The 25,423-nt window shown below is 46.0% G+C and overlaps 1 protein-coding gene across 8 annotated transcripts in view; it reads left to right on the forward strand.

Moving 5' to 3' along the window:
* TNIK (TRAF2 and NCK interacting kinase) overlaps positions 1 to 25,423 on the forward strand; it is a 376,119-nt gene that overhangs the window by 253,173 nt on the left and 97,523 nt on the right. For all 8 annotated transcript variants that reach the window (XM_026007747.2, XM_026007749.2, XM_026007748.2 and 5 more), the window contains exons 5-9: positions 676 to 786; positions 4,243 to 4,333; positions 6,717 to 6,847; positions 18,875 to 18,929; positions 21,082 to 21,160. In XM_026007747.2, the coding sequence (XP_025863532.1) occupies positions 676 to 786; positions 4,243 to 4,333; positions 6,717 to 6,847; positions 18,875 to 18,929; positions 21,082 to 21,160 (467 nt within the window). The remainder of the gene's footprint in view (positions 1 to 675; positions 787 to 4,242; positions 4,334 to 6,716; positions 6,848 to 18,874; positions 18,930 to 21,081; positions 21,161 to 25,423) is intronic.

Genomic DNA, 25,423 nt, shown 5'->3' on the forward strand with positions numbered 1-25,423 from the left:
CTTCTAGTCTCCGTTTCTCCATTAAATAAAGGAGATGGTTATTTTCCGCCTATTTGATAAAGTTGCTGAGTGCTATAATGAGTTTATATTTATAGAGAACTTGAAGCTTTTTGGATGAAAGGTGCTAAATTAAGGCTTATTGTTTATTGAATTTATTTGATGTGTCTAACCTCCTGGGAACATTTGCTGAAGTTAATTAAAAACAGATAGTCCCCATTCTGACAGCTTACAGTGCCACTTACAAGCCAATAGCATAAACAGTGTACACTTTATTGTCCTAATGTTGGACTGCTTAGAAAACCATAGCTCTTTCAGACAGGGGAATGATCCATTTTTGTAGGAAAGATGGGATCAATTGCTGGATAAAAACATGAAGATATTCTCAACCATATCTGAACCACCTAGCTGTCCTCCTTTTTAAAAATACTTAGAACATGGAGATTTTCCTCAATCTCCAATTATAATTTTCAGATTGGAAAATTAAAAATAATCTTTCCTTTCCATCATTTTGGAAAGAAATTAAGATATGAGTTTATATCTTATATATTGTCTTATGATCACTTATTCTTTATGGGAATGGCATTCTAAAGCAGCCAACTAGAATGACTTATGCTTTAACCGAGTGAAAGTTGTGAAGTATAATTATAGTAATGGCGTGTTTGCTTCCTTTGCCAGTTGGTGATGGAGTTTTGTGGCGCTGGCTCTGTCACTGACCTGATCAAGAACACAAAAGGCAACACGTTGAAGGAGGAGTGGATTGCATACATCTGCAGGGAGATCTTACGAGTAAGTGACAACACGGAATATCTGGGATGGTGTTGAACTTTGTATTAACCTTCCACTGACATTCACAAAAATATTGCATACTTTTTTAAAGCTTCATTCTAACAGTGATGGCGGTAGTGGTAGTTTTGTGGTCTTGTTCCAGTGGAGGTGAGAGCCATTCTGAACAGGCCATGTGCACTCTCATTTGGGAGGGTTAACTTTGGGTGACTTCCCGTAACGAGGATTCATTTCCAATGATATTTCCAATTAGAAATCTGATTTTAGAACATAGAGATAAGGTTTTACTTAGGAAATGAATTTTTTAGAGGTATTTTGATTACTCATTTGAATTTTCCATTTCTGAAAGTTTATAACTAGTGTAAGGATTGCATGACATTTACCATTTTAGCATATAGAACTTATAAAACTTTTAACTGATTTTAAATTAAAAAAAAAACCTTCAAGACTTTGTCACTTAAATTGATCAAAATAGCTGGACAAGACTGTATCTATCTGTTTGACCAGTTTTGCCCACAAATCTCAGTCAGGTTATCTGGGTAGTAGCTTCAATTTACTGAGCTCAATTCAGGGAAAAGAAGGTCATATTTTAGTTCAGTCAGGCTAGTTTAATTGTCTCTTGCTTCTGATATGGAGGCTATTGTGTGTTCACTGAGCATTCTTACTAGATGTGCTTGACAATCATAATTTATTTATAAGTTCTGCCTATTTAATCTAAGGAAATAAAATTTAAAAGTATTTTCATGATATGTCCAAGATACACTTTTGAGAGGCAAATTATGTGCTCTGCATGGATGGATGGATGGATGGATGGGTGGGTGGGTGGATGGGTGGATGGCTGGAAGACATTAAAAATATTCAAACCACATTAGGCAAAAACCCAAAAACAAATAGAAAGTGAACTTTAAAAATAACATTGATCATAGCATAAACATCAAAAACGTAGAAATAAATTTGCAGAAAGATGTGAATGACTTCTACACTGAAAACCACAAAACATTACTGGGAGAGATTAAAGTAGATCTTAATAAATGGAGGTATGTATACCATTTCCCAGATAAGAATACTTAATATTGTGAAGATGTTATTTCTCCCTGGTTTGATCCATGGTTTCACTGAACTCCCCATCAAAATCCCTCTAGGTATATCTGTAGATATTGACAAGCTGATTTTTAAGACATTATATGGAAGTACAAAGGGCTGAGAATAGCCAAGGCAATCTTGAAGAAGAAGAATAGAGCTGGAGGATTTATGCTGCCAGTTATTGAGACTTCTTCTAAAGCTACTAAGTAAATAAGGCAGAGTAGTATTGTCACAAGAATAGACAAATGGCCAAAGGAACAGAATCAAGAGTCCAGGAACAGACCTACTTCATATGGACACGTGATTTATGGCAAAAGAAGCGCTGCGGCGCATGGGGAAAGGGTGCTCTTATCAGTAAATAGTGCTTGGTGCATTGACTAGTCATGTGAAAACATGATACCTGCTTTCTAACATATTCAAAAATTAATTCCAGCTGGATTAGAGATATTTTAAATGGGAAAGATACAAAAAATAAAGCTGTTAAGAGCAAGCATAGGATAAACCCTCTCTGGCTTGGAGTGGGCAGAAAGATTTCTGAAACAAGCACAAGACAAATTTGAGCAGGAAACAGGGAGGTATGGTTGCTGTTCTCCTTCAAACCTGACATTTATTTTCAAATGTTGAGGTGCTTTTGTGTAAACTTCACTTGAATTTCTGACTTAGAATTTCACTCATTGAGAGAAAGTACAAAGGGTTATTTAGGCATCCAGACCACCCGTGACACCAAGAATCTGTTGGGTCTCCCGGCTGGTTCTGCAATCCACCTTTCTGCTCTGCTTGGGAGCCTTGGATGGGTAACCCTGGGGATGATCAACCATGTGCGTTCCAGGGTTCTGTTTCACCTGATGAGTATATCCCAGTACCTGGTTCGAATGTGTGAAAACTGTGTTTTCTTCTCGCTTCCAATACATTCTCCCAAAAGATACTGACATTTGAGATAAGATGACTCATTGGAAGGGACATTCAATCACAAGAAGTTTCAGAGATAACCCTCCGTGCATCCTATGATCTCATTAACTATAAGGTTTGGCTCACTTACGTGCTCTGATCCCTGTTTCCAACCACTCTGGTAGTGAAAGAGTGCGAGGGAATCTTCGTTCCCTATAAATATTCATGAACTGTTAATACGCTGTAAAACCATACATTTTGATCTGCTGGATGCCTACCTTGAGCTGAACTGAGTAGAGGAAAGGTAATTTTTTTAAAACCCAAACCAGTGCTTCAATTTCTCACATGGTTTGTGTTTACTGATATTCCTGAATGTACACATGGATCTTTTTGGGCATCCCCATTCTCATGCTGAGTATTTTCAACAAAGGAATTCAGATATTTTGTTTCTTTTTGTTTCAACTTCATCTTTTATACCAGGGTCATTACGGAGGAAAATTAAAAGTACCGAAAATTATAAATAATAAAATGACAATACTTGAGTATACAGTACCTTGAATTAGCAAGTGTTAGCATAACATAATTTGCTTCAAGACTCCAATTTGAGATTATTTTAGGTTACACTTTGAGAAGTGTACACTTAGAGCAATCTGTAGATTTTAGAACTCACATCACAAGCCAGTGTGAGAGTAATTCATGGAGAAATGGAACACAATCAGGTTTAGATGTCACCAAATAATTATTTCATGCAATGAACACAACGTCACAGATACCATAAAGCACTAAAGAAGACAGTTATGAATGCCAACAAAGGAAATAAAAATTGGAGGGGGGGTGTTTAATATGAGCCACATTGGCTAAAGCCAATGGGAAATTTTTTGTCTGGTCTGAGAAATTAACTTATATGATATAATGTAACTTTTAACTGTTTTTTTTTTCTTTCAAGTTTTTACTTAAATTCAAGTGAGTTAACATCCAGTGTAGTATTGATTTCAGGAGTAGAACTTAGCAACTTTTAACTCTTAAATTCAAATACTGCTAAAAAAACAAACAAACGTAGAGGACTTAGTTAAATCAGGTTCATTTTCTGTACAGAGACTATAGATATTCCCGTTTACAAACTGACAAATGCAGGCAGTCCTCAGTTTTCACAAAACTCATACGTGCCAGAACCACTGCATTGTCTGCATGGATCCGTCCTACCTGAGATCACAGCTAATAGGCAAGCAGTTCATTTAATACAGCACCATGCATTGCAAAGACTGCTTCAGTATTTCAGTTTATTAATCAATTGCCTAGTTTAGGACGGCACTGTACACACGTGAAACACCTGAGTATGATAATGAAAGTACCAAAAAAAAATTAAAAAACCAGGAAACTATCTCTGGGTGAGTTAACATCTCTTTGGGATCATTGACAGTCCAAGTAATTTTATTTTCATCTTGGCTTATGTTCCTATTAACCCTTCTCAATTCCTTGTTACTCCAGGGGCTGAGTCATCTGCATCAGCATAAAGTGATTCATCGAGATATTAAAGGGCAGAATGTCTTGCTGACTGAGAACGCAGAAGTTAAACTGGGTAAGAGCAGCATCCAGTGAGCCTAGGAATTGAGGGAATGAATAGGATTATTTCAGCAGCTGGTTGGTTTTGTTTTGTGGGGTTTGTTTTTGTTTTTGTTTTTTAAGATTTTAGTCATCCATTCATGAAAGACACAGAGAGAGGCAGAGACCCAGGCAGAGGGAGAAGCAGGCTCCATGCAGGGAGCCCAACATGGGACTCATCCCGGGTCTTCAGGATCAGGCCCTGGGCTGAAGGCAACGCTAAACCGCTGAGCCACCCGGGCTGCCCTGTTTTGTTTTTAATGAATGTAAATTGTCACTGAATTTGGAGGTCACTGTACTAAGGAATGAAAAGGAAAATATTTGTCTATCTCAAAACATTTTTAAAAAGTGCTTGAGGAATGAATTGGAGGAACCATTTGCTTAATCAATATATAGAAGTAATTGTTTTTTTAAAGCAAAAACCCTCCAGATTAGAAGTAATTGACCTTGAAACGGCTTCCTATATCTTACCATTTGTCTACTTTGCTGTCGCTATCACAGAACAGTGATGACCCATTTTTTAATTGAAAAACATCCGCAGTTAGACATATTTAGAATAACGAATTCCTGCTATATTCCCATATGTTTTAAGCTATATTTACATCAACTTCGTTGCTACCTGGGGCACCTGTGTATAACGGGCGTTCAGTATTCTACTTTGCATGCATACAGGTTATCCTACTTCTGTTTGCCTGAGTTATCAGTGAGGGAACCCTTTTCCCTTGTGCTTCCTCCCACCAATATGGGATTGTCCACATAGGGTAGAGAATCCACATGCTGCACAAGCTCCACCCCCTTGGTGTCTGAGTCAGAGGATGAATTGACAGCTATCTCTAGGATATGCAGTTTGTCATCTAGAAAGGAGTTATTGCCCATATGATTGTTTATTTTCAAAGAGATCGAAATACGCCCTATGTTTATATCTCAACATTTGTCTTTGCCTTTTCGTTAAAATATATAATTTCCATGTTTTTCTTAGCATTGGGTCTAAACTTTCCTCTCATGAATATTCCCTTTTAAAACAAAAATATACATTAGTTGGGAAGGCGGGTGTGTGTGCACACGCCTGTGTATACGTATATACACATATCTTCCATGGACTGGCTAAGTACTCTGTCCTCAGAATACTCACCCATCACCCATTAACAGTCCCTTGTTGAGAGATTATGTCAGGCCCTATACACAGCACTTTTATATCACAGCAACCCTATGTAAATATCATCAGCCTCATTTTATAAATTTGGAAACTGGAGCTTAAATCCTGATCTGCTAGCCCTAGGTCACCTCACTCGTAAGTGACAGAGATGGGTTGCAAACTTAGGCAGTCTGACTGCAGAAACCTGGCTCTTAAACACTTTCTTTGTATCCCCCTAAGTATTATCTCTTATGGCAAACAAGCTTGCCTTTTATTTAACATCTGTTTTTGCCCCTAAGGACCTTTGGTTTAACCAAATACAGCGTTACGTGCTTTCCTCCTCAGTACACATTTCATATATTCATGTGCTTTAAAAATAGACGTTCACAACAGTTAAAAGGATGTGGTTGTATGAATGCAATCATACAGTATGTAGCCTTCTGGAATTGGCTCCCCCCCCCAGTATAAACATCTACAGAATTATCTAGATTATTATGCATACCAGTTTGTTCCTTTTTATTGCTGTGTAGTATTCCCTGATACTACACCGGGCTACACCACTGCCATTTCTTTAACCATTTACCTAGTGAAGGACACCTGGATTGTTTCCAGTTAGGGGCTGTTGAAAATAAAGCTGCTGTGAATATCTCTGTGCAAAAAAATAAATAAAAATAGATAAAAATAGACATTCACAATAGCTAAAAGGGAGAAGCAACCCAAATTGCCCACCTACAGGTGGATGGATAAATGCAACGTGGTGCCTGCATACGATGGAGTATTACTGAGCCTTAAAAAGTTAGGAAATTCTAACCCATGCTCTGACATGGACAAACCTTGAGGACACTATGCTAATTGAGACAAGCCAGTCACACAAAGACAAGTACTGTACGGTACCGCTTTTATGAGGTACCTATAGTAGTCCAGATTTTTAGAGACAAAAAGTAGAACAGTGCTTGCCAGGGGCTGGGGAGAGGGCAGAATGGGGAGTTATTGTTTAAATGAGTGCAGAGTTTCAGTTTGGGAAGATGAATAAGTTCTGGAGTCAGAGGGCGGTGATGGTTGCACAACAATGTGAATGTTCTTCATGGCACAGAACCGTACACTTACAAATGATTAAAATTGTAAATTTTGTGGCATGTTTATTTTGCCACAATAAAAAAATGCGCATTTGTCTTATCACCACGTAAGGATCATAGACTTTATTCATTTGTCTTCTCTTAAATAGTGGACTTTGGCGTCAGTGCCCAGCTGGATCGAACAGTGGGCAGGAGAAATACCTTCATCGGGACCCCTTACTGGATGGCTCCAGAAGTCATTGCCTGTGACGAAAACCCAGATGCCACATACGATTTCAAGGTATGACTTCTTCATTGTTTCAGAACTGTGCCTCACGTCCCGCCCTGAGTCTTGCAGAGGGAAAATTCTCACGTACCTTTGGGCCTGGATTTATGTAATCCAAAGGGAGAACTGAAAAGCATTATTTGAATTTAAAATAATAAGACACTCAAGTGTTAGAATCTTTTTCATGTGTTCACCCGTTATATCTGATTGCCTATTTGTAAAAGATGTTAAAACCATTTTCTATATTCTCTTGAACTTCCTTTCGTTTCTTATTGGAAAATAGATTTCTTTTGGAAGTGTTAAGTCACTGTATTGTACACCCAAGACTAATATTACGTTGCATGTTAACTGGAATTTAAATAAAAACTTAAGAATAGGCAACAAATACCTATTACGATTATAGGTTAGAGGTTTGACAAAGCATATAGATATATTCTGAGAGCTTTTTAGGTTAAAAGAAGCCAATATGTTGTCTTGGGTCATCTTTTTCTGATTAAAAATAGACTTCATCGGGGCTCCCAGGTGGCTCGGTCGGTAGAGCACCTGCCTTGGCTTCAGGTCATGATCCCGGGGTCCTGGGATTGAGTCTCATTGGGGTTCCTGTTCAACGGATGTTCTGCTTCTCTCTCTGCTCCTCATCCTGCTGGTGCTCTGTCTCTCTCTCCCTTTCTCTCAAATAAATAAAATCTTTAAAAAGAATAGACATCTTCATTTCTCCATTGCTCAAAGTTTAATTATTGAAGTTTCTTTTCAATGAGAGAGAACAAAACGGGGTATTGGTAGCTACTTCACGGTATTTCTGTGGCCTGTCATGCTGTTTATTGAAATGTGATTGGTGCCTTGTTACTTTGCATCATCAACTGGCAATTTGCTAATAAATTCAAAGCAATGTTTAAGTAGATGGTGACAGTTGTCCCCTTCTCCAGAAAGCCCCCCTCTTTTCCATTCTCCTAGCCAATGGTCAAGCATGATTTGGGGTTACTATCCCGTTGATAGCTGCAATATCAGCTGACAGTATTGTCGTGAATTGTGGCTGAAAGTTGAAACATCATAAAATTAGAGGCAAATAGGATGTAGGAACTGCGAGTTTTTGGTGCAGAAGATGAAGGGATAACGCTGGGTGTTTGTATAGACCACAGCACAACAGTGGGCAAAATCTGATACTACTCAAGCTGATTTCACAGGTGCGTGGACTTTTCTTTTTTTTTTTTTTAAGATTTATTTATTTATGTATTTATTCATAAGAGACACAGAGAGAGGCAGAGACACAGGCAGAGGGAGAAGCAGGCTCCCTGCGGGGAGCCCAGTGTGGGACTCGATCCCAGGACCCCGGGATCACACCCTGAGCCCAAGGCAGACGCTCAACCACTGAGCCACCCAGGTGCTCTAGACTTTTCACTAAAGGACTTTACTGGTCACTTCCGTGTGCCCTCCTCTTGCAGGGAAACAGAGGCCCGAGGCCTTTGCAAGTGCACATCAAGTCACTGGGCTTCTCAGAGTTGAAAGTTGAACCCTCATCTTCGAAGCAGTGCTCTTTTCAGAATCTTACCAATATATTACCCGGCTCCTCTATGATGTACTCCTATATAAATCTCCAACTTAGCCACAAAACAGCTTCTGAAGAGCATATTTGAAGAATTCCTGTTTTAAAGAACATTTTTAGTTCTCCACATGTGGGGTTATTATTGAAATCAGGTCACAAAGATGCAAACATTGCAATGTCTTCGGGACCCAGTATCTCAGGGCATTGACAGACTTATTTGCCTCTTTGGAGAAACACAAGCTGAAAGTCTAAAACCAAAATAATCTCCTGTAAATGTCTTCCTTCTCTCAAAGTTAGTCAGTGTAATAACCTGACAACAATCTGTCTGAAAACAGCTGCCAAGTTAAAAATTAATCTCTCGCCAAAATAAATGTCATTTATTTAAACTGCTAATGATAAGCACATTTAAATAATTCAATTGGCAGATCCCTTCAGAGGAGCCACTACAAAATATATGTCCCAGACCAGGGAAGTGTATCATAATTGGCCATAAGCAATTCTTCAAACAATAGTTATACTTAGCAAGTGTCAACTAGTCTGCTCGGGGCCACAGATATTTTTGACTGCTTTATAACGTACCATGGAGAATCAGGGTGTTTCCAACTTTTACCCTTGGGTTAGCCTCTTAACGAGTTTGAGTGGCTGTACTATATATGGGACTTATTTTCTGTGACATAAAATAAATCCCCATGACTTAGTTGTTCTTGATAATGTAGAAGATGACCTCCTTCTAGCAAAACCAAAGCTTAGAGTGAAACTGGTATCTTGGTCCTCTTTCCTCCCATTAAGTCTAAGGACTATTGTTTGGGGTCGGTAAAAGAATTTTGAGCCCACTGCGTAATTCTAGGTGTGGACAAAGCCTGGTACGATGGGGGGCATCGTGCTGCACAGGGTGATTTCAGAGACACTGGAAGGTCCATGTGACTATAAAAGTATCCTGAGACATTAATAAGCCGAAGATTAATTTCTGTGTCTTTTATTAAAAAATAAGGAATCCTGCTGAGATAACAGGTTCGCTATGGTAGTCATTGAGACCTTAGTGAGAATTAATTTATCGGGATTGTTATGGGTGCAGATTGCACAAGAGGAAGAAGAAGCCGTGGCAAGACTGTGAGCCTCTCACCGGTCATTGTCACCAGTACAAGAAGGGGCACGACAAAAGGGTGAGTTAGGAAGCCTGGGCAGATAGGAAAGTTGAGTGTTCTTTGAAGATTCATGTCAACCACTTCACACCTTTACAGTGGACCAGAGAGGCAACGATTCTGGAAATATAATCTTTCTACTTCTTTCTTGGCACCAGCTTTTATCCATTTTTCTGTCCACCATTCTTAGGAATGTGGTCTGTCACCACGAGACAACTTGACAATATGCTGCCTTTCAAAACCATCTCTTCATTCACTCAGCACATATTTATTAAAAGCTCACCACATGTAGAGACTGAGGCAAGTTGCATCTGTACATGCAGTTTTCCACATAGAAAATTCTTTTCCAACAGCATCCGACTTCAGGCGTTTGGTACCATGGGTCCGCGGTCCATCTGACCCAGCTGTGTATCCCAGCCTCAGAAACCCAGGTCAACATTTTGGGCTCTCGTGTGTTCTAGATACTTCCCACCTAGGGGGAATGTTTGCCATAAAAGAGGAGTTGAAAGGCACCAAGCTCTGTTAGATTTCACGGAAGCCCCTCCTTTAAAATCAAGACCAAAGTAAGAGAAGAATATAGTTGTGTTTTACTGTTTAATTTATTATTTATTACCAGCTACCTTTTGAGATATCTTGAGCTATCTACTGTTTAAGATATCTTTAAAGACTGCTATGGATTTTTCTAAAAACTACTCTAATTCAATAAAAGAAAGGCCTCTACTGTAGGGAAGTAGTCTGAAGAGCTCCTGCTTTTCAGTGCAGTCTGGTTTTGTCTGGAATCTCCCAGGCATAGAAAGTAACGGATTGAAAATAACCCCTATCCTAAGGAGGAGCACCAGCAGCTCGTATGCCTGGTGTGTTCACTTTCCCCTAGAGGCCCTTCCTTTCTTGTTTTCAGAAATTCTGTCAAAACACTTCAAGCAAAAGGAAAGGTTTCATTTCCCTGATAAGTATGTGGGGCAATAGTGGGAGCTTTCTCATTTCATAATAAGCATTCAAAAGATTTAAAATTAATAAAACCGTTCAGAATTCCTAAGCTGTTTAAATTGTTATTTTTGAAATTTGAATTTCATTTCAGCTGGATGGGAGTTGTCAAGCATTTTACAGTCCTGTGTATCTATTGCTTTCACAGAATTACTCACTAATGAAGGTTCTCTGCAGCCAAATTCACAGCAGTAGGACACGGGTGGAATAAGGCCCAGGAGCATCTATCTGTCCAGTGGAATACTACGCAGCTATTCAACCGTGGGGCGGCAGGCGTGCTGAAGGTGGACAGACCCCAAGATAGAGCCTTAGATGCAAAGAGCAGCTCATGGGATAGTGCACATGATATAGTCTCACTCGCCCCTGCCCCGTGGGTGGATATATGACATAGGACACGGGAGTGGAGAGCTGTCTCAGTCGCCCCTGCCCTGTGGGTGGATTGACATAGGACACGGGAGTGGAGAGCTGTCTCAGTCACCCCTGCCCCGTGGGTGGATATATGACATAGGACACGGGAGTGGAGAGCTGTCTCAGTCGCCCCTGCCCCGTGGATGGATATATGACATAGGACACGGGAGTGGAGAGCTGTCTCAGTCGCCCCTGCCCTGTGGGTGGATTGACATAGGACACGGGAGTGGAGAGCTGTCTCAGTCACTCCTGCCCCATGGATGGATATATGACATAGGACACGGGAGTGGAGAGCTGTCTCAGTCACCCCTGCCCCGTGGGTGGATATATGACATAGGACACGGGAGTGGAGAGCTGTCTCAGTCGCCCCTGCCCTGTGGGTGGATTGACATAGGACACGGGAGTGGAGAGCTGTCTCAGTCACTCCTGCCCCGTGGGTGGATATATGACATAGGACACGGGAGTGGAGAGCTGTCTCAGTCGCCCCTGCCCTGTGGGTGGATTGACATAGGACACGGGAGTGGAGAGCTGTCTCAGTCACTCCTGCCCCGTGGATGGATATATGACATAGGACACGGGAGTGGAGAGCTGTCTCAGTCGCCCCTGCCCTGTGGGTGGATTGACATAGGACACGGGAGTGGAGAGCTGTCTCAGTCACTCCTGCCCCATGGATGGATATATGACATAGGACACGGGAGTGGAGAGCTGTCTCAGTCACCCCTGCCCCGTGGGTGGATATATGACATAGGACACGGGAGTGGAGAGCTGTCTCAGTCGCCCCTGCCCTGTGGGTGGATTGACATAGGACACGGGAGTGGAGAGCTGTCTCAGTCACTCCTGCCCCGTGGGTGGATATATGACATAGGACACGGGAGTGGAGAGCTGTCTCAGTCACTCCTGCCCCGTGGATGGATATATGACATAGGACACGGGAGTGGAGAGCTGTCTCAGTCACTCCTGCCCCGTGGATGGATATATGACATAGGACACGGGAGTGGAGAGCTTAAATTTTTTTTTATGTATTTTTATATTTTTCTTTATATTTTATTTTATGTATTTTTCTGTCCTGTCCCTACCCCACACACACCCACACATACACCCCTCCATAAACTGTCCTTGCTTTTATATTAAATTAGTAAAGTTAGAGAAGTCCAGTAAAATGGCATAGCCCCTCGGCCCCCCACCGCGTCCCCCCATCCTCTGGCCCGACCTGTGCTCATGTTGTGTATCATTCCCCTCACCTCTGCTTATGAGACTTTGCACACAGGAGCTGTGGTTCATTCGCAGCCACGGGCGTCTCCTCCAGGGTCTGGCTGTAGAGCGAGTACTCGGGCTCCTGTGTTACAGGTCACTGGCTCTCTTGAGGCAGGGTGGAAGGAGAAATCTTGACTCGTTGGGCCGCACCAAGATCCACGCAGGGTGTGATGTGAGAGGACAAGATTCAGGTTGCAGAGTGAGGCTTACGTTCTCAAAGGACACCTGGCCTCTGTGTATTGAGAGTCCAGCGAAGGCCCCACCCTTATTCTGAAGGGGGGAAGCATGCACCGATAGCATGTTATTGCCACCAGTGCGAAGCTGAAATTGCTATTAAATGTATTCCTTGTGGCTCTGCGTTCCCATCTACATGTGTAAGTGTCCTCAGTGAGACACAGAGCACCCCCTCCACCCCCTTGCTGGTCCCCAGCTGAAAATAAAGGTACTCTAACCTTCTCCCTTGGCTCACATAACACATGTAGATGAACCCGGCGCTGAAGATTCCTGCACTCAGGTTGTTTAGGGTGGGAAACGGAATTATTAATCACTACCTGTGCTCGAACATCCTCCGTGACCCCAGGTGACTCGCTCCCGTGGCTGATTATATATAATGTAGAGTATAAGTGTATGACATAAGTGCCTTTTACTGGTGTAAAATGTAGACTTTGCCTCCTCCTCTTTGCTCTATCACCTAGGGAAGTTATTTAAGCCTTCTCAAGCCTCTATAGAATGGGGATAACAAATCATGTATTACCAGGTTGCAGCAGAATAAAGTGGTTGGATGGTTAATATTTGTGTTTGTGTGTCATAGGAAGGCACTGCTATTTGAGGCCTTTTTTTTTTAACCTACAAAAGCCAGCAACATCATATGAGTCAAACCTCCTGTTTGTCTTACCCACCTTTAGTTGTCCGCTTACGTTGAGTCGGAATCTGCATCTCCATAACTTCTCCCTCTAGGTTCAGATCCTTCCCTTAGGGCCTGCACACAACAAATACAATTTCCTTTCTCTGGCAAGACCAGTCCCACAAAAAGAGTAATGAGAAGTCACAACAGAAGACTGTGGCCTGGTCCACGAGTCCTGGTGCGGGCCGTGCCTATTATGGAGCTACTGTCTTTCAGGTCTGGGCTCCCTTGCTGCCCTCTGCTTGGGGATGATGGGGCCGGCACCCAGCTCCCCCGACCTGTGCCTGTCCATCCGGCTCCTTACTAGGCTCTGCCGGGGAAAGGGGGACCTGGAGGCTGGAGGGGGCAGGACATGCCCTCTGCCTCCTGTAGGCTTCCTGCATCATCTCAGGGACTTACTTCTCTGAGTGCCGTAAGTGCCAGAGCTCCCGGCCAGCGTCCCCGACTCAGGAGCCACTCGGAGGTAACGGCTCTGGTGTGTGTGTGCAATACCCACGATTTGCACTGCCTCGCATGAAGCCCTGTGCATACATCACCTTATTGAGTTATGGTGTTAACCCTGCAAGATAGGTGTTCTCTTCGCATTAGAGGCGAGCAAGTGGGCACAGAGATGTTGAGCAGCTTGCTCCAGGCCACCAAGCTGGTGGTGGCAAAGCTCAGAGTCAGATGTAGGTCTGTCGGTCTAGCATGGGCTCTTTCCTGCACCACAGCAGCCCTCTCTTTCCTTGTGTGATTGGCTCAGCCATCTGCCAGCGTCCTTTTCTTCACGCATTGGGCAGCCCAGCCCCAAAAGGAATGTTCATTTGCGGCTTTTAGGGCCGCCTGCATGCCAGCTGACCCCCCACCGGCCAGAAGTCGCATGCTTGCCTCTGCCTTCTCAGAGGCGCTAGAATTTGTCTCTGTTCTGTTTGTAATGCACACAGGACGGGGCTATTAATCATGCCACAGACCAGGCTGCACAGCGCCTCCGGAATAATGAATTACCCAGCTCCTGCCAAAATGAGTCACACCACGGCCACGAAGGAAACTTATCTTTCCCCGACTCTCTCCCCATCTTGTTCCTCCCTCTTCCCTCTCTCATCTCCTGTGATCTGTCTTGCCAGTTGTAATTGGAACATTTTCTCTCGTATTTAAGTTCTGAAGTGTCTTTGGGACTTGCTAATGTATCCAAAGGCTTAAAACAAGTCCCGTCAAGGACGTTTATTGCTGTCTAGCACGGGCAGTTAAGCGTAGCTTACAAGCAGCTCTGGGTATATATGGCCAGGAATATAAATGTTCCTTTTGGAAAAGAAGAGAAGGAAAAGAAAGGGAAGGGAAGGGAAAGGATGAAGGAAAGGAAAGGAAAGGAAAGGAAAGGAAAGGAAAGGAAAGGAAAGGAAAGGAAAGGAAAGGAAAGGAAAGGAAAGAAGGAGGGAAGGGAAGAAGGAAGGAAGGAAGGAAGGAAGGAAGGAAGGAAGGAAGGAAGGAAGGAAGAGGAAGGAAGGAAGGAAGGAGAGAAAGAAAAAGAGAAAGGAAAGAAGGAAGGAGAAAGAAAGAAAGGAAGGAAAGAAGGAAGGAAGGAGAAAGAAAGAGAAAGAAGAAAGAAAGAAAGAAGAAAGAAAGAAAGAAAGAAAGAAAGAAAGAAAGAAAGAAAGACCCTACGATGGTATCAAATGAGGGCTTAAAGAAGGTGCAATTTCTGGCCTGACTGTGAGAGAGAGGTTGTACAGGACTTGGGATGGTGTGACTTTGGTTTGAATGGGGCTGTTTGGGGTTTTTTTTTTGGGGGGGGGTGGGGAGCTGCCTAAGAGGAGACCTGAGATCATGTGTACTGAATAAAAGAAGCATCTCCTCGATGGCTCTTCCTGCTGCCTGTGGGCTAAAGCCAGGACCACCTGGTAACTGGGACCCCTCCATTTGCCTACTGGCAGACACGCTCCCTCACGCTATTGCTGTATACATGTCACGCTAAGGAACACTCTGGGCTGTGCCCCGGTCCCCTACGTCGTCAGAAGGCTAGAGGCAGGCCGCCCGGAGTTGGTGTAGCGGCTCCCTGATGGACTCAAACCCCCGGGCCCTGCCATTCTAGCCTGTCACAGTGAATTTGTTGACGTACAGCCTCATGGTTGACGAGTTGGATGCTGCAACTCTGGATCTGATGCTTTTATTCAAGGCAATAAGAAGTGGGAAAGGGTTGTCAAGACATCAGCTGTATTTGTCACTCGTATCGGGAAAAACAAAAGCTTTCCCCGAAGCTTCCGGAAGATGTTTGCCTGGGTCTTACTGGCCAGAACTACGTCACGTCCTTACCCACCATCCTTGGCTGCAGGGGAGTCTGGATGAACACGCTTAGCGTCCCTATGCTCCGAGGTAGAGGCAGCAAGGGAATGAGGACCGAAGATGCCTTGGGTCAGCCAGCAAACAGCATCTGCCACTAGCAGGGCCAGGGAAACCTGGGCCGGCGCGCGCCGTCCCACCTGACAACGGAGAGGGAGGAAATTCATGTTCCCGAGCTCACTGCATGCCCAAGAGCGTGCTCGGCACCAGGCCTACGGGAGCAAATTTTACCTAAAAGATGAATCCTCGGGTTTTTATGTTGGGATGACAGTTCAGAGAGCGGGAGGCCCAGCTCTGCTCCAAACCTGGTGCTGAGCTGCGCTGTGGTCTTGCCTAAGTCGTTTCCCCTTGTGTGTGGAAGGTTGGAGATGCCCTACAAGGAGTCTAACAATCTTAGGGCGCAGTTTTGCTCCTTTCCCTCAAGCATCTTCCATTCGTTTATTCACTCAACAATTCTTTCCTAGGTGCCTACTGTGTCTAGGTGCTGCTTTCGGTACTTGGGACGTACCAGTGAACCGGGCAAAGATCCCTCCCTGCCCTTGGGGACCTTATGTTCTACTGTGTGTGTTGGGGGCAGGGGACACAAACAGTAGCAGCAAACAGTAGGAGCCCGTGACGAGTAGTAACTTGCGCAGGTGTTAGAGGGGATTCGTTCTCCGGAGGCCACACGTGGGCAAGGGGACGGGGTCTGGCTGCTCCGGGGGACAACGCAGTGAGCCTCCCTGGGGACACGGCGTGTGAACAAAGGCCTCCTGGGCAGGGGGTGTCAGCCAGCACAGGACTGGGGGAGTTGCTGCGGGCAGAGGGAAAAGCTAAGGCAAGGCCTCGGAGGTGGACCTTGCCTGGATTTTCGGAGCTGCTGCTTCCCCATCTGAGGACGGGCCCGGAGCCCCTCTCACCCCATCATTTCCTTTCAGAGGCCTTCAGTTGGCTTTCAGACCAGCTCAAACCCCCGGGAGTTGAAGGCCATTTACACACTTGACCCTGCCATAGCCCTTAGGGACACAGAGCCTGGCAACCCCCTTTGTATTATATTTGCACCCCATTTCACATTACAGAAACACTTGATTTCTGGGCATATAGGGAAAATGTAGAGCCCCCAAGTCCTAGAGATGTTGAAATCTTACCGAAATAGCACAACCCACCATTTCCAAACTATTCTTGCTGGGCTTCCTGTTTAAAGCCTCCTGCACAGTGAGTGACTCAGTGTTTTTTGCCATGTTCTCAAATGATTGTCCCTGTTAATCAACCGTGAAGCCCCAGGTACGGGGTTGCTGTGCTTTTCAGTTTTACCAGTTAATGCTCCTGAGCCATTGGTAATAGTGGACTGGGCCTTCCCCATTAGCTCCAGAGGAGCCTCCCTGAGCAAGGCCAGGAGCCTGCAGGAAAGCCCAGTCACTTGCTGGGCTGTGCAAACTGCGTGTGTGTGTGTGTGTGTGTGTGTTTAATGACAACTTTGAATAACGTCTTGAAATAGAACAAAGGGAAAGGCCTTCCTGAGTTGTGTCCTATGCAGAGAAGTGAGTTGGACTCTGAGAACAGTGGTATTATGCGGGTGTGTTATTGTCTCAAGGTGCTCTGAGAGCTTGTAACACACGAACAGATTGATGGGCTCATGAATTAAAAGAATCCCCCCACCTTGGTCCTAGAATGGGGTTAGTGTGTGTCCCAGGCACCTGCTCTAAAGTAGATTACACTTCAGGCAAGAGGCTAGACGACCTCCGTGTGCGTGCGAGCCTCCGTCCAAATACTGAGCAGGGCTGGCCGTCACTCGCGGCACACCGAGAAGTCTAGTTCTGGGTAATGGCTTGGCGTGGACTTCATAGTCCCTTTTCGAGGTGTATCTCCTTTCTTGTGACCTTGACATTTGTTTGATGGGAATAGCAAGGAGACTTAACTTTGATCTCTGTCAATCCGAGTGAGGTGACAGGGGAGAATTTGGAATAACACACAAAGTGCAGGATATATTGAAAATGAGAGGAAGATGAGAGTTTTCCTCGAGTTGAATCCTCGAGTTGAACACATGTTGTGTGTTTTTACCAAGCTGCTGGGACTGGGAAGCAGCAAGCATCCCTTCTGGGGTTTCCTAACCTGGTGTCTCCCTTCTACTTTGCTCCCTCCGATGCAGTACTTAGGGACAGCTGAGCCATGCACACAGTGGAGGAGAAGCATGCTGGTGCAGGCAGAGATTGCACAGGCAGGGGGTAAAGACATGAGTCTAGAAAATTCTGACAAGAACATAAGAAAGAATACAAGGGTACCGGCTCTCTGTTTTACGTGATGTCTACTTGCAAGATAGAAGATATTGTTCACTCATTCAGCAAACATATCCAGCACCGACCTCTGGGCCTGGCTCCGTCCTAGGCTCTGGAGATATATCAGCGAATGCCACCACCCAGAACTTGCCCTGTCCTCATCTTATTTGGTCAGACCACATGAAATTGCTGTTTTTGTGGGTCAAAACAACCCACTCACCAGGCACCTACTGTGCGATCCAGCCATTACACAAAAGAAAGAAAAGCATTTGTGCACACAAAGGCTTGCACGTGAGCGTCGGTAGCAGCTTTATTTGCAGTGGCTCCGACTGGGAACACTCCCAATGTCCATCCACAGGTGAATGGATGAGCAAAGTGTGGCGAGTGTGTATCCACACGAGGGGCCCGCACTCGGCAATAAAAAGGATGAGGTGCTGCTACCCACGGCAGCGGGCCTGGACTGTCATCCGCTGCGGTAGACAAGGACACGGAATGACTGAATCTACAGAAAACTTCGAAAGATGCAAAGCAATCCGTAGTGTCACTCCGGAGGCAGATTGGGGGGTGCCTTGGAACAGGGACGGGGGATGGGGGAGAGGCGACGGAGGAGCAAGCGCAACCGTTTGGGGGTGCTGCATGTTTACACCGCTGGTTGTGAGGATGGTTCCACGGGCCGTGTACACGTCAAGACTTCTCAAGGGGTACCCTTGAAACATGGGCAGTTAATTACGTGATAATCCTACCTGAACAGCGTCTGGGGATCGAGTCCGCGTCAGGCTCCCTGCAGGGAGCCTGCCTCTCCCTCTGCCTGTGTCTCTGCCTCTCTCTCTCTCTCTCTCTCTCTCTCTCATGAATAAATAAATAAAATCTTTTTTAAAAAAAGGAAACATCATACCTGAATAAAGGTGTTAAAAACTGTCGAAAAATATCAGTTGCACATGGTCCGATCAACAGATTCCTTTTGGCTGTACATTCATTGTTAAAACGTGAGATGCACGTTCCCCATATTTTCCGAAAAGCCACTCTGTATGAGACCATACCACGAAGGATGCTCCCCATGAGAAGTAAAAAGAAAAAAAATTTTAAAAAAATTAAAATAAAAGGCTCTCCTTGCTTTTTTTAAAGCTTCGTGGGTGAAATCGGTTGCTAAGGGAATGGCTTTCCTACAGGCCCTTCTGGAGCACTTAGCAGCTGCAGCAGGCTGCCCGCACTGACGCGTGTGTGCATGTCTTTCAGAGTGACCTGTGGTCTCTGGGAATCACCGCGATCGAGATGGCAGAGGGCGCTCCCCGTAAGTACCTTCCCCCTGGCGGGACCTACTGCTGGGCTGCTCCCTGCAGGGGACTGGGTGGGGGTGGGACCTGCTGCCGGGCTGCTCCCTGCAGGGGACCAAGTGGGACCTGCTGCTAGGCTGCTCCCTGCAGGGAACTGGGTAGGACCTGCTGCCAGGCTGCTCCCTGCAGGGAACCGGGTGGGACCTGCAGCCGGGCTGCTCCCTGCAGGGGACTGGGCCTTCCTTGCCAGGCGCCGGAGGAGCTTTCCTCTGGCTGCGCAGAGCCCGTGGGGGTGCGGCTGGCGTGCGTGGAAAGCGAAGTCCGCTTCCATCAACCAGGAATCCATTGATTTGGGAGCGCAGTCAGGATCTTGAGCTTAGAGGGGAAAAAGGAAAGAAAAGGCAAAAAGCACGTGGGGACTCTTGTGTGCTTCCCGGATTCCGGGTGTCATTTGTTCTTCAGCCGCTCTTGACCTAACCCAGAAGCGGCCCGACCCACAGCGCCAGTAAACGCCGCGTAACCAGAGTTCAGAACCCACGCTCCGTGCACGAGTCACGGCCTCCGCGGCCCTGGGTCCTCATCCGACACCGACGTTTAGAGTTTGGGTTGCGCTGAGAGGCCAGGGCTCCCCGGGGGACCCCGGAAAGGGCTTGAGCTCTGGAGAGCTGGGGCTTAGGGGTGCCTCCCCCGGCCACATGCTGGCCACGAGCCTGTGCCCCCCAGACTCCCCTGCAGGAAGCCTGGCTCACCCAGGGTCCCCCAGGCCCCCCACCCAGCCGCCCCGACTCAGTGCCCTCGTGCCCTGCATGGCAGGGACACAGGGCAGACCTGTTTCTCGAAGCCACAGGATGCCTTTGTAGGCAAACCTCACTCCTTAGTCCCCGGCTTGGGGTCCTCAGGCCGCAGGACCTGCTAGTGCACAGCTGCCTCCGAGGGCCACCTCTCACCTTCACTCGGGTCAACCTTGTTGAGTGATGGGACAGCGTGGCCGGCCTGCCCCCCACCTCCTTTCAGGCAGGATCCCCCCGGCAGAGCCTCCTCTTCATCACTGCCACCTTGGTGTCTGCTCTGCAGACCGCCTGAACCAAAGCCACCCCCTTCGGCACATGATCGGTGGTTTTGCTCACAACTGCTGGTCTTCACGTTGCCGTGGTCCTTGTAGTTCTCACCGTAGCGTTGGGAGGCATCCTCTGCAGCGTGATCGGGCTGTTGGGACAAAATTCCCCTCCTTTGGCGATGCTGAGAGGCCTTTATGAATCAGGAAAATCAGATACTGCAGCCTGAAGTATGACTCTCACATTGTCATTCTTGATAAGCAGGAGACGGGGTCGAAAATGAACTTCTACCCACAGAATCCTTCAGCTTCTGGGGAGAATATATTCTTATTCTGGGCACAAAGGAAAAGATACCCCGATGGTTGGAAAGCAAACTAGTGAAATCTTGTGATTATGATAAGAATGCGTGAGTGCTTTCTCAAGAACCGTAATGCCGTAGTTTACAGGTTGAGATATTTTAATAACTTTCCTACCAGACCCTATTTGCCTTGATCCCTCTGTTCTTCCTGGGGCCAGTGAACAACAAGCAAAACCAGAGACAAACCTGTCATGAAACCTGAAAAGCCATCAGGATATTTGGAAATACAGAGAGAAAGGTGTTCTGGTCTAGCGCCCTGTACTCTAAATCTCTGTGTAGGTAGCATTGCGTTCGCGTGAGCCTTCAGTGTAGAAGAAACAGACCATTTACCTTTCATTTTATGACTTAGGGTTTTACTATGAAAACTAACCTACCAAAAAAAGAAAAAAAAAAGAAAAGAAAACTAACCTACCGTCTCCAGAGCAGTTGTTACCTTGATACTGTTTACTCTGCGTCTTAGATGGTTATTTAGAGCCAAACAAAGGTTTTGACCCCCTAACTTCGTTTTCTTAAAGACGAAGTAAATGTAGAAATGTTAACAGTGTCGAGTTTTAATGTGTACCTTATGGGACTTCTGTAGTTAAACATCAGCTCTTTTAAATGCTCAACGCGTAGAAGCTTCGCGATCTTCTGACTCTGCTCGCTGGGCCTGTGTGGACTCCGAGCCATTTGGCAACATTAGCCGCACAGCCAGATGGGGCTTGGCCTGGGGTTGGCCTCCTAACCTGAGCCGGCCCTTCTTCTGGTCTCTTGCAGCTCTCTGTGACATGCACCCCATGAGGGCCCTCTTCCTCATCCCCCGGAACCCAGCGCCTCGCCTGAAGTCCAAGAAGTGGTGAGTTTGGTCTTCGGTGTTTTATGGATCAAAGGGCAGGGTTTTCCTGTGATGCTCTCTTGGACGAGCTCAAATCCGTAGGTCCAGCTGCATGATCAGACCAACGGATACCGAGCCTTGGGGAGGGAGTTCCCATCTGCCGTCACTCATCTTAGAGCAAATGTTAAGTACTGACTTTGCACAGCGGGTCTTTATCACCCCACCTTCAAGGTGAGGAGCGATTAGCTAAGGGAGTAGTGGAACCCAAGTAACAACGTGAAGGCTCTTTGATGTATCACCCTCCCAAGAAATCTCTTTCCTGGCATCTCATCAGAGACGGTGACGATTCCAAGAGTCAGCTGGCTAGGTTGGCTGGCATTTCTTCGACTCCTGAAGATGGTAATCCTGTGAGTGCGTACACACACCGGTAGTATGAGGGATGATCTCACTGGCCTGTGCATAAATATTTGTAATATTGGTTTTTACTATTGCTTCCCCTTAAGACACGTGGTATTGGCTTCTTATTTGGGGCGGTGATAAAATTTCCCATTTAACAAACCTATTCCCCTAAAAAAATTGACCTGATTTAAAAAAAAAAAAAAAAACAAGTAGATACTAGTCTGGACGATGTAAGAGTCTGGTTAAAAATTGTGTTGGTCGTGGGGCACCTGGGTGGCTCATTCAGGTAAGCATCCAACCCTTGACCTCAGCTCAGGTCTTGATCTCACTGTCGTAGGTTCAAGCCCCATGTTGGGCTCCAGGGGAGGCGTGGAGCCTACTTAAAAAACAAACAAACAAACAAAAAACTGTGTTGGTGGTACACGACTGACTCAAGTTTGGGAAATACAATTCTGTAGGTGAGACCAGAGGGTCGACTTTTGAGTTTTGTGTGTACTTAGATCAGGGTCTTTGTAGCTTATCATTGCCTGACAAAAATTCATTGTTCCTTTCTTCCCCCTGTGTATATGGGACATCCTGACGCATTCCAGCACATTCTTGAGTCTCTGACTCCCCATGCCCCGGGCCAACACCTGGACCACTTACGACCCCCTATCTTTTTCTAGAGACATATTCTGGGCAAGTCAGAGCATGAAGGTTCAAGACCTTCCGGCCCCTTTTCATACTTCATGGTCACTTCATGGTCACCCTCGCCTGGGACCCTTGTCACCCACAGCTTCCCCCTCCACCACGCAGAGCACCGTCTTAGTTCATACCAGTCACCTAGTAATGACACAGCCACCCGGGTGTGACAGGAGAAAGGCATACTGCACCGAGAGGAGAGGGAAACAGCCAGGGGGACCGACAGCCCCGAGTTGCCAAGGCCTGCAGAGGAAGAGCTTGAGAGTTGCTATTGGCAACAAGGGGGAAGGTGGCTCCTCCTCCTCACTCTGGAGGGTCACTGTGCAAGACGTCGTTCTCTCCCCAGCAACAGCCTGCCATTGGGTACGTGTACGGCACATGAGCAGCAGGCCCTGCTTCCTCTCTTCTCCCTGCACAGACTCCCCGGGAAAGAATTCGGGTCACCTCCCTCCCAGGAAGCATCAGTGGCACCACAGAGCGCTCTGCTAGCTTTCTGCTCATCCCCCGTGCCAAGCCTCCCTGTCCCCCTGCACCCCCCCTCCCACATGCACCCCATATACTGTATACAGTGGGCTTTCCTGACCCTGTGCCCTCCTTTCCTCCCTTCCTGCTCCCTGCACTGCTGCTGGACAGTTGTTTCCAGCCTTGGACCCACAGAGGACACCCTGGCCACCCACACAGGTGTTACGGTTGGTCAGCACAGTGGGGCTGTTTCAGAAACACTTGAATTAATCGCCAACTTTTAAAAATCTGGTGGTGGAGCATTATATTCAGATTTCTGGCCTTTTGTGCCAAGGTGTGGCACTACTGCCTGGCCGAGTGGCTCCAGCTCCTCTTAGGTGGCAGCTTGTCCTTCCACCCATCGCCACCTCTCTCCAACTCAGAAGCTGGGGGTGGCTGGTCCTTGCATATGTCCTATTTCTCTCTTCTCCCGGGCCTGCACTGCCCTTTGGCCAACCTCTCTGTCCCCTTAGAAAAGCAAAGTGAGTGAACAGGCCCTGCACTACAGTTTTAATTTTTGCTGACCCTGCTCCAAGAAAGGTTAACTCTGCCCTGACCTTGTTTGAGAAATGCAGGCTTGGAGGAAACTACAGGCTGACTTTCCTGCTTCAAACCTTTGACCACAAGAACTAATCCTGGTGGTGCTTCCGGGGCTGGGTCCGTCCAGGGACAGTGAGGAGACCAGGCCTCCATCTCACCCGGCCTCCCTGACTCCGAAGGAAAGCCCCTTAGGTTGTGAGCGCCACACTGCCCGACAGAGAAGGGGAGATGGCTTGGCTGTTCGGGTGTGTGTGGGCAATCAGGAGCCCTGGCGAAGGACTCTTTCTCACCCAGAACCCCACCTTTATAACATGGCCATGCAGTCCCCGGGCCATAGGACACGGAATATGGCTCCCGATCCTCTGCAATAGAATCCTACTTTTTAGGCAAAAATATATATTTTTTTTTTAATTTTTATTTGTTTATGATAGGAACACAGTGAGAGAGAGAGGCAGAGACACAGGCAGAGGGAGAAGCAAGCTCCATGCACCGGGAGCCCGACGTGGGATTCGATCCCGGATCTCCAGGATCGCGCCCTGGGCCAAAGGCAGGCGCCAAACCGCTGCGCCACCCAGGGATCCCTAGGCAAAAATATTTTAATCCTACTTTTTAAATGAAAATAAGCCACAGAGTACTTTCTTGAATGACCAAGTCCGGAGTGATTTGCAATAAGTTAGGGTTCAGTGGTTTAGTGCCTGCCTTCCACCCAGGGTGTGATCCTGGGGTCCTGGGATCGAGTCCCATTTTGGGCTCCCTGCATGGAGCCTGCTCCTCCCTCTGCCTCTGTGTGTGTGTGTGTGTGTGTGTGTGTGTGTGTGTGTGTGTCTCATGAGTAAATAAATAAAATCTAAAAAAAAAAAAGTTAGGGTTTGCTTTAATATGTGTTTGGGGAGGAAGTGAAATATCTTATTTATTTTTCTTTTATTTTTTAAGGGAGAGGATCCCTCTCCCCACCCGTCCAAAGAAACAAAACTCCAAAATGTTCCTTTTATATCCAGCCATATTCTCTGTCTGATGAATTAGCAGATGAAGTACCCTGTTCTCAGGGTATATGTTGAAGTGCTACCAAAGGGGTGCACCGTTGTGGTAAGATGGGCCGGCAACTCTTTAGCACAAGTATGCAGTTGCGGGTCGTTTCCAGCAAACTTACTAAATCTACAATATACAGGACATAGAGGGCATACGCGTGTCGTAGACTCAATAATTTATGTGTGTGTGTGTGTGTGTGTATAAATTTATATATATATATGCACATACATACATATTTAATCTTATATAATTATAATGATTAATCTTATACATAAGATTAAATATATGTAATAAAATGCAATTTAATAAAATTAAAATATATGTTTAATAAAATTAAATTTAATACAATTACATCTTATTTGTACATATATATATAAGATCTATAGATATGTATGTATATGTATATACACATATTTAACCTTAACCACAACCCTGCCAGGCAGATGCTCTGGGTCCTCATTCTGTAGCTAGAAGATCGAAGGTTAGGGGGGTTCTGTTCCTTGCACAAGTCTGTACAATCTTTTCGTTTCCCAGGTTTGTAACCCCCATTCCCTACTGTATCATCCGGGCTCACAAGCTCAAGGTTAGAGTGGGATACTAGTCTCTTAGTTGAACACTTTTTTCCTGTGCCTTAAAACCAGGGAAGGAAAGGCAGGAGAGCTACCCTTCGGCCCTTAGGCTGTGGGAGGACGCGAAGGAAAGCACCCCCACTCTCCAGAACCTGCCCTTTCCTCCCGCATCAGGAGAGGCCTCGGTGCCGAGGAGGTCATGGGGTCAGGGCTCCAGTCAGTGCCCAGCCAGTCAATAATTAGATCTCCGGGAGGATTACAACCTCAGCTGAATTAGAGGCCAAGCGCGCTCTCGGCCTCCGTCTCCATGTCACCACAGGCAAAGGCACAGCCAGTTGTGATGCCCATTTCTTCCTCCCGTCTTAATACATGGTCAGATTCCACCCACATGGTGAACCATCTCCCTCAACCCATTTCCTCTCCTTTCTCTTCCCACCGTGCTCCCCCTGGCTCCCCTGTCCTACTGAGTGCTATGGTTTCCTGCAGGAGTTTCTGGAGAAATACGGGGATGACTTCCTTCCTGTAAAAGATGGTTGGCCTCTTTCCCTTCCCATGCTCCTTAGAT

The sequence above is a fragment of the Vulpes vulpes genome, chromosome 3 (genome assembly GCF_048418805.1).
Source record: "Vulpes vulpes isolate BD-2025 chromosome 3, VulVul3, whole genome shotgun sequence".
NCBI classification, from domain to species: domain Eukaryota; kingdom Metazoa; phylum Chordata; class Mammalia; order Carnivora; family Canidae; genus Vulpes; species Vulpes vulpes.